General features: G+C 42.9%; 1 protein-coding gene across 7 annotated transcripts in view; it reads left to right on the top strand.

Annotated features, from left to right (window-relative positions):
* The first annotated feature begins 6,398 nt into the window (after positions 1–6,398).
* The window catches only part of MICU2 (mitochondrial calcium uptake 2), a 97,838-nt gene continuing 94,955 nt past the window's right edge, over positions 6,399–9,281 (top strand). For 2 of the 7 annotated variants that reach the window (XM_023751209.1, XM_023751207.1), the window contains exon 1: positions 6,402–6,614. In XM_023751209.1, the coding sequence (XP_023606977.1) occupies positions 6,429–6,614 (186 nt within the window). In that variant the 5' untranslated portion in view covers positions 6,402–6,428. Of the gene's footprint in view, positions 6,615–9,281 lie in introns of all 7 variants that reach the window. The other 5 variants (XM_023751210.1, XM_014452924.2, XM_023751211.1 and 2 more) reach the window with 4 other exon arrangements.

Below are 9,281 nucleotides of genomic sequence, written 5' to 3'. Positions count from 1 at the left end.
TGGCCAGATTATTATGACCACCTGACGTTTGTAGGCAAATTAGCCATACACTGCATCGTATGGGATATGGAAGCCGAAGGCCTGTTCGAATACCTTTGCTGTCTGCAGTTACCAAGATAAAACATATCCAATTCGCACAGGAACACAAGGATTGGACAGTCGAGCATTGGAAAAAAGTCATGTGGTCCGCTGAATCACGTTTCCAGTTGCATCATGCAGATTGCAGAGTGAGAATTTGGCGGAAACAGCATGAGAGCATGCACCCCACATGCATGAGTACAACCCTTCAAGCTGGTGGGGGCAGTGTTATGGTTTGGGGCATGTTTTGTTTTCCTGGCATGATTTGGGCCCTTTAATTCATGTGGAACAACGTCTAAATAGCACAACATACCTAAGTATCGTTGCTGATCAAGTTCATCCTATCATGCTGATGGCGTATCCCAATGGAGATGGCTTCTTCCAACATGACAATGCGCCATGACACGGTGCTCGTATTGTGCAGGAGTGCTTTCAAGAACATGAGGGAGACTTTACCTTGCTTGGGTGGCCCCCACAATCACCAGATCTCAATCCAATTGAGCATTTGTGGGATGAAGTTAAAAGAGCCATCAGGCAGCTGGTTCCACAACCATCAAATCTCACAGAACTAGACAGTGTTATTCATCAGGCATGGTGTCAGATTCCTCGCATCACCTTTCAACATCTTGTGGAGTCAATGCCAAGAAGAATCGCTGCAGTATTGAAGGCAAAAGGTGGCCCAACGAATTACTGATGGGGTGGTCATAATAATCTGGCCACTCGCGTTCAAATATATCCCACGTTGTTTACCCATATCGTCAGAAAAAAATCACTTCTACTGTCATGGTAAACAACCTGCTTCCCTATTTATAATGGTCTGGCCCTCTAGCAACTTCAGCATGAAATTATAGCTAATTTGCCTACAAACGTCAGGTGGTCATAATAATCTGGCCACTCAGTGTATATCCTAAGAAACCAGAAACACCAATCAGAAAGAATGTATGCACCCCTATGTTCATAGCAGCGCAATGTACAACAGCTAAGATTTGGAAACAGCCTAAGTGCCCATCAGCAGATGAGTGGGTAAAAATGCTGTGGTACATTATTTACACAATGGAATACTATGCAGCTATAAAAAAGAAAGAACTTTCACCATTTACAACAACATCAATGGACCTGGAGGGTATTATCCTAAGCAAAATAAGCCAATCAGAGAAAGATAAGTATCACATGATCTCACTCATATGTGGAATCTAATGAACAAAATCAATTGATGAATAAAATAGAAATAGACACAGAAGCATGAACCAGACTGAGGAATTTCAGAGGGAAGGACAGGGTGAAGATGGGTGGGGTAGGAGGGGAGTGATTAACCAGGGAACTCATATGCACATATGCATAAGCCATGGACACAGACAATAGAGTGGTGAAGGCCTGGGAGGGGTGGGTATGGGGAGGAGGGGGTAATGGGAAAACAAACAAACACACAAAGGGGACATTTGTAATACTTCCAATAACAAAGATAAATTAAAAATAAATAAATAGATAAATAAATAAAATAAGTTCAACATTCAGGGAGAGAACCAAGTTGGCAGCATAGGTAAATCCTCCCACAACCACATCAAGATTACAACTAAAATACAGAACAACCATCATTCACAACCATCTGAAATCTGGCTGAATGGAAGCCCTACAACAGTGATGGCGAACCTTTTGAGCTCGGCGTGTCAGCATTTTGAAAAACCCTAACTTAACTCTGGTGCCGTGTCACATATAGAAATTTTTTGATATTTGCAACCATAGTAAAACAAAGACTTATATTTTTGATATTTATTTTATATATTTAAATGCCATTTAACAAAGAAAAATCAACCAAAAAATGAGTTCGCGTGTCACCTCTGACACACGTGTCATAGGTTCGCCATCACTGCCCTACAACTACCAGGGGTCCTCAAACTTTTTAAACAGGGGGCCAGTTCACTGTCCCTCAGACCGTTGGAGGGCCGAACTATAGTTTAAAAAAAAAACTATGAACAAATTCCTATGCACACTGCACATATCTTATTTTGAAGTAAAAAAACAAAACGGGAACAAATACAATATTTGTATTTGCATGTGGCCCGAGGGCCGTAGTTTGAGGACCCCTGAACTAGTCCATTAAATAAGTAGCCATATTGACACTGTTAGAAGGAGCGTGAGCATGGAATGGGCTGGCCCAACACCTATATGTGGGTGTTTTTAATTGGTAGAAATATCTTAGCTGTGGAGACCTCCGTGAAGGATCAAGGTGCCCCCAGCCCAGGGTTTCAGTGCCAGGAAGAGAAGTCCTTGTAACTTCTGGCTGTAAAACACAGCAGGAATTGTGGCTGAGTGATAGGGAGGCTGCTGGAGACACAGACAATTCCTCTTAAAGGGTCAGCATGGGCTTACTCAGACTCACTCCCTCTGAGGTCCAGTGCTGGGACAGAAGCAGCTTGAAAGGATCCAGTGACGTATGGGGAAGAACTAAACTGTATGGCCTCAGGGAAAGAACTAGGGGGCAGCTTTGTCCCACACAGAGCTGACTGGCAGAAGCGATAGCTGAGTCTCCATTGTACTGTTTGCCCTGCCCTGGAGATTCCCTGAGATCCTGCCTCATCCAATTAGCAGCCCTACCCAAACTGTGAATGGTCTGTCCTGACCTCAGACTTTCCTATAATCTCTCAAAGAAGCAGCAGCTGAACTCAGTGTGCCCATACCACTGTATAAGTGGCCCCAGGCCCAGCACTTCTATCAGCTTGCCAAGGTTCACAGCTTGGCCTCTCCTGGGCACCTCTAAGCCCAACACAAGCAAGCAGGGCACAAGCAGTGGCTGATTTTGCACCTCCTGGGAGGCCCCAAAGCCCATGCACCAGTAGACAGCTTCAGACCACGCCAGAATACAACTCTACAACATCCATTAGTGACACACTCAAGGATCAGACTCAGTGAGCACCAAAGCCCTACTGAAGCAAATCCTGCTCCGTAGGGGTGTCTCTTGCACAGCAGCTCTTCCACTGTAGTCACAGCTGATCCTCACAGCCAATTGGCCTGGAAGTCAATTCTTCCCAGTGATGCTAACAGCAATCAATGCTCAACTACAACAGGATAGTGCACACAGAGCTCAGGTGACTGGGAAGGCTGAGACACTGGGCCCTACAGGACACCTACTACATAAGGCCACTCTACCAATTCCAAAAGACATAGCAGCTCTATCTTATACATAGAAACAAAAACAGGGAAGTAGCCAAAAAAATGCGGAGACAAAGAAACATGTCTCAAATGAAAGAACAGAAGAAATTGCCAGAAAAGGAACTAAATGAGATGGAAGCAAGCAAACTACTGGATACAGAGTTCAAAACAATTGGTATATGGGTACTCAAGGAACTTAATGAAAATTTCAAGGAAATAAGTCAGACCATCAAAGACATGAAAAAGGACCAGTCAGAAATGAAGGATACACTAACTGAACTGAACAGTCATTTACAGGGAATGAACTGTAGAAGACTCTGAGAATCAAATCAGTGATTTGGAATATGAGGAAGCAAAAAACACCCAATCAGAAGAGCAAAAAGAAAAAAGAATTCAAAAATATGAAGATAGTATAAGCAGCCTCTGGGACAAGCATACCAACATTCACATCATGGGGGTGCCGGAAGGAGATGAGAGGGAGTAAGAAATTGAAAACCTATTTGAAGAAATAATGACAGAAAACTTCCCCTACCTGGTGAAAGAAAGAAATATACAATTCCAAGAAGGGCAGAGAGTCCCAAACAAGAGGAAATCAAAGAGGTCCACACCAAGACACATGATAATTAAAATGCCAAGGGTTAAAAACAAAGAGAGAATCTTATAAGATGCAAGAGAAAAGCAGTTAGTTACCTACAAGGAAGTACCCATAGGACCATCAGGTGATTTCTCAACAAAAACTCTGTAGGCCAGAAGGGAGTGGCAAGAAATATTCAAAGTGATAAAAAGCAAAGACCTACAACCAAGATTACTCTACCCAGCAAAGCTATCATTTAGAATTGAAGGTCAGATAAAGAACTTTACAGACAAGAAAATAAATGAGACCATCAAAATTCATCACCACCAAACCAATATTACATGAAATGTTGAAAGGTTTTCTTTAAGAAAAAAAAAAAAAAAAGGTAAAAAATATGAATGCCCAGCTGGGGTGGCTTACTGGTTGAGCATCAAAATATGAAACAGGAGGTCATGGTTTGATTTCCAGTCAGGGCACATGTCTGGATTGCAGGCTCGATCAGGGGTGCACAGGTGTCAACCAATCCATGATTCTCTCTCGTCATTGATGTTTCTCTATTTCCCTCTCCCTCCATCTGGAAAAAACAACAACACATATTTTAAAAATGAAGAAATAAATAAATAAATAAATAAACAAACAAACAAACAAGGAATCTAAAGAACAAAATAAACTGATGAATAAAATAGAACCAGAAGCATGGAAACATGGAAGAGACTGACAAATATAGGGAAAGAAGGCAGTGGGAAACGACTAACGAAATAACTTATATGCATATAGGCATTACCCATGGATACAGACAATAGGGTGGTGAAGGCCTGGGAAGGAGCAGGATTCAGGTGGAGGAGGGCAACAGGGCAAAAAAAAAGGGGGGGGGGTACATCTATAATACTCGTTAACAATAAAGATTTTTTTTTAATATAAATTCAACAATCAGTAAATAGTGATTGCCTGAAATAAAGAGAGTGGCTCTGTCTGGGCCTTTATAAGAATGCTAGAAGCCCGGTGCACAAATTCATGCATCAGTGGGGTCCCTCGGCCTGGCCTGCAGGATCTGGGCCAAAACCAGCTGACATCCCCCGAGGGGTCCCGGATTGCGAGAGGGTGCAGGCCAGGCCGAGGGATCCCACCGTTGCACGATCAAGGCCAGGGAGGGGCATGGGAGTTTGGCCAGTCGGGGAGGGACCATGGGAGGGCTCCAGGGCGTGTCTGACCCATCTCACTCAGTCCTGATCGGCCAGACCCCAGCAGCAAGCTAACCTACTGGTCAGAGTGTCTGCCCCCTGGTGGTCAGTGCACATCATAGTGAGCGGTTGAGCTGCCTTAACATATCATTAGCATATTATGCTTTGATTGGTTGAACGGATGACCGGACACTTAGCATATTAGGCTTTTATTATTTAGGATACTTCATCTAAGTGATATATCTGGGATAGGATATGATTTAGAAAAAAAAAAAGAGCAGTTAAGGATATGAGGATAGGTACATACAGAGAACAAATTGATGGTCACCAGAGGGGAGGGGGGTTGGGGGGCTGGGTGAAAAATGGTGAAAGGATTAAGAAATACAAATTGGCAGTTACAGAATAGTCAGGGGATGTAAAATACAGCATAGGGAATATAGTCAATAATATTGTAATAACTATTTACAGTGCCAGGTGAGTACTTGAAATATCAGGGGGACCACTTTGTAAAGTAGACGATTGTCTATGCTGTACACATGCAACTAATACAAACTAATATTGAATATTATAAACTTTAATTAAAAAATAAAAATATTTTTTAAAGAATATGACGGTAGGAGGGATGAACATAACAGATGGGAAAGACACTTAATTTTTTTAACTTTGCCAGATTTGCAAGATGTAAAAGGTTCTGGATATGGATGGTGTGATGGTTGGACACCCGTGTGAATGTACTTAATGCCACTGAACTGTAGACATAAAATTGGTTAAGATGGTAAATCTATGTTATGTATATTTTACCACAATTTAAAAATTAAATTTAAGCAAGATTACTTAGCTGCTTAAATAAGCCAAGTAGAAACAATTCTTTATACCAAGGTTGCTTACTAGAGGCGGGTCAGGTAATTCATGGTATTTGAAACAGCATGTGCGAAAGTATCTGCAGACTTCTGAATAACAGGACAGCTGTTGATACAGGTAGGCTTGTGGCATGAAGAGCAAATGTAGTTCTCAGGAATCTGCAGCGTATTGGGCTCCGCGTCCCAGACCCTTCAGACGTAGGTTCACAGTTAGGACGCCTTCTGTAGGAGGCAATCTGCAGGGCGGCTCTCAATTATCATTAGATAATTGTGCCGCTTCCAGTGCAGGGCGGAGCCAACGACCCCTCAAATGGCCAACAGGTGACATGCTTGCTCACGGACAGGGGGCACTTCCTCCACCACATGACTCCGTCTAGCCTCGGATTGGGGGCCTTTCAGGCTGTTCGGTGTTTCTCCAGTTCCACCCGGCCGGCCGGCAGCAGAAGGTATTCCCTTCCACCGCCCCAAATCTTACGCAGCGCACCCACGGCGCAGGCGCAGGAGGTGGGGCGGGAGGCCGCGGATCTCGCGAGGCCAACGGGTGCAAGAGTTCTCATGTGAAGGGGCGCGGATGCTTCCGCAAACATGGCGGCAGCGGTAGTACGGAGCGCTCGACTGGTGGCCTGGGGCGAAAGGCTGCGGCGCGGAGTGGCTGCCGGACCCGTGGCGGCGTCACTGGCCGGCGTCGCGCTGGCAGGAGTGGGAGTGGCGTGGTACCACGGCCTCGTGAATGTGGCCGCGCCACAGGGCCGCCACTCTGTCCTAGCGCAGGTAGGGAAGGGCCCTTTGCGCCGGCCGCCACCGAGCTCCTCCGACGCCCGGCCTGGGACCGTGGGGGTGGGGTAGGGTTCGGGCAGCGCGGCGGAAGACCCGACAGGGTTGAGTAAGAGCCCCGCCGTGCCCAACTCCACGGACAAACCTCAATAACACAAAATTGGTGGTGATGACAGAGGGCGTGTCTCAATGCAGCACTGAATTTGTCTCTGCGCGGCGCCCCCTCCTTCCTCCCTCCCTGGTCAGCGAAGTGGTTCGCAGATCCGCAGGTCGTTTTGTCCAGTTACCCTCTTCCGGGCGTACCTAAGCTTGTACGACTGCTTCTTTGGTGAAGTTATCTAATAGATGATTTTCATTTAATCGTAAAAATGTCAACCGTAAAAATTAACCGGCTGATAATTTCCAGATTTTATGATCAACTGTATTACGTGATCGTAAACCTTAATGCTTCAGTAGAGTGTGAGCACTAAGTAAAAGACATTTCTTCTAAAAACCTCCATGTGTTAAAGGTCAAATTCCCTAGTGTAATATAAAATGTCTACGTAAAACATTTGAAAAACTACTTAAATATTTATGGGCATCTTAATATATTTTTGTGTGGATTTTTTTCATTTTAAAATGTGCAGTTTATTGTATGCCTATTATATTCCTTTTTTTTTTAGTCTTTATTGTTGAAAGTATTACATATGTCCCCCTTTTTCCCCCCATCGACACCTTCAGCCCACTCCCCCACCCCCGCCCCAGGCCCTCACCACCCCTGTGCGGATTTTTTTTTAATATTAAAAGTATTCTTTTTCTGTTCGTTTGTTAGATTTACATTAGCTTTTCTCATGAAAAACACCAAGAACAGTCTGATACAACAAAAAAAAGGAAAGGCCGTGTGAGTTAAAATTATTGACAAATAACATCTTTTAATAAATGAAGATGTCACGTAGAGAAAACATGCAATAACTAACAGTCCTGCATCCTTATTACCACTTCTGATCACAGGTAGCAGGATCTATCTTTTAGTGTTTTATGGCATTTTTGTTAATCTGTGTCAAGCAGTTTATTCATCATTGGTTTCTCTACTTGTGTATTCTCAACCCCTTAATTCATCTTAAGATGCTTTGGTTAACCTTCCCAACGGAAACCCTTAGTGCCTTGATCTACCTAGGATAAAGTCCACATTTTTAAATTTTGTCATTCAGAGCCCTCTAGTCACACTCTGACCTGTCACTACTCAGACACACTTTCCAGCCAAAGTGAATTCACCCCTGGCCCCAGAACAAGCAATTTGTAGAGAGATTTCAGTTCATCTGTCTCATTAATTTTTTTCTGGCCCACTTCTAACCTGTCTGTGTTTTCAATTCCTGACATGACACTAAAAACTACACCAGTGTGGTAGTTTGAATTCTCCCTAGCTCCCTCCCTTCCTTCAGCCTAGTTAAAGGAATACAGAAAACATTTGATTATCAGTTTTTTTACAGTCTATCGACACATTCTTTACCACCACAGTCGACTTAAAGGTGACTACACATTCCTCTCAACAGCAGTGGTTGAATAAAACGGATTGAGAGGCCTGTAGTTTGAAAACTCTCCCTCCATCTCCTCAATTCTGATAACACTTTCCAAGGAGGGGCTTGCAGTTCCCCCTCCACAGCTACCACCAGCATGTGCATAGTTGAGAATTACTAACATAGATGTGTACCATCTCTTGGTATAATTTTATTTTATATATTAGTATAGTTATTTTACTTAGTATTGCAAGGTGATAAAATCTTCCTGATATGGATTTATAATAATAGTGGTAATGTCCTGCATTTTCAATCATCACACTAAGTGATTTTCCCAATAAAAATTGTAGTTTTATATTCATCAGATTCTACACTTTTCTTGATCCCATTGTGACCAACAGCTTGCATTTATGAGGATCAGTCAGGACTTAATAGTAAAATTCAAAGTCATGAAACAGCAAATAAATTGGAATTTTCTTTTTTCTTTCTTCCACAATTACTGAAGTACCTACTCTGTGCTAGGCAGCATGCAAAGAATGGGGATTTGAGGCTTCCAGTTTCTGGGGAGGGCAATTTTCACACAGTGTGCTGTGATAGGGTAGTAAGTGAGACAATGGGAGCCCAGTGGAAGTGCATTCAACACAGTCTTGGTTTCCTAGAGCAATGTGAACTGACACCTGTAGATGATTGGGTGTCTGCCAGGCAAAAAGTGTGGGAAGAATATTGCAGGCATTAGCTTTGCAGAAATCTAAAGGTAAGGATTTCACTCCATAGAACATGAGCTGTAAAATATGAGGTTTAAGACGGGTTAAGTGGTGGCAGGCAGGCAGATCATGAAGTGCCCCTTAAGCCATATGACAAAAATGTTTATCTGAGGACAGAAGGGAACTATTTTAGGAGTACTTACCCTTCATGGACTCCAGGGAGTCTATCAACTTAGAAAAAGATTACATTTTGTTTTCATTGACCTATATTTAACATTTTCTTCAATTACGAATGTATTAATAGTAACCGTCTTTGCATCAATAGAAATCTCAGGTATTTTCCATTATAATTGTTACAGATTTCTCAGTATCACTTCTTTGAAATTAGGGTACCTGTATTTTTTAAACCTGCACCATATGGTATTTAATGCATAAACATTTACATATATTACTATATCACGATA

The sequence above is a fragment of the Myotis lucifugus genome, unplaced genomic scaffold (genome assembly GCF_000147115.1).
Source record: "Myotis lucifugus unplaced genomic scaffold, Myoluc2.0 scaffold_19, whole genome shotgun sequence".
NCBI lineage: Eukaryota > Metazoa > Chordata > Mammalia > Chiroptera > Vespertilionidae > Myotis > Myotis lucifugus.
Note: the sequence above shows the minus strand (reverse complement) of the source record. Positions and strands in the feature narration are given on the sequence as shown.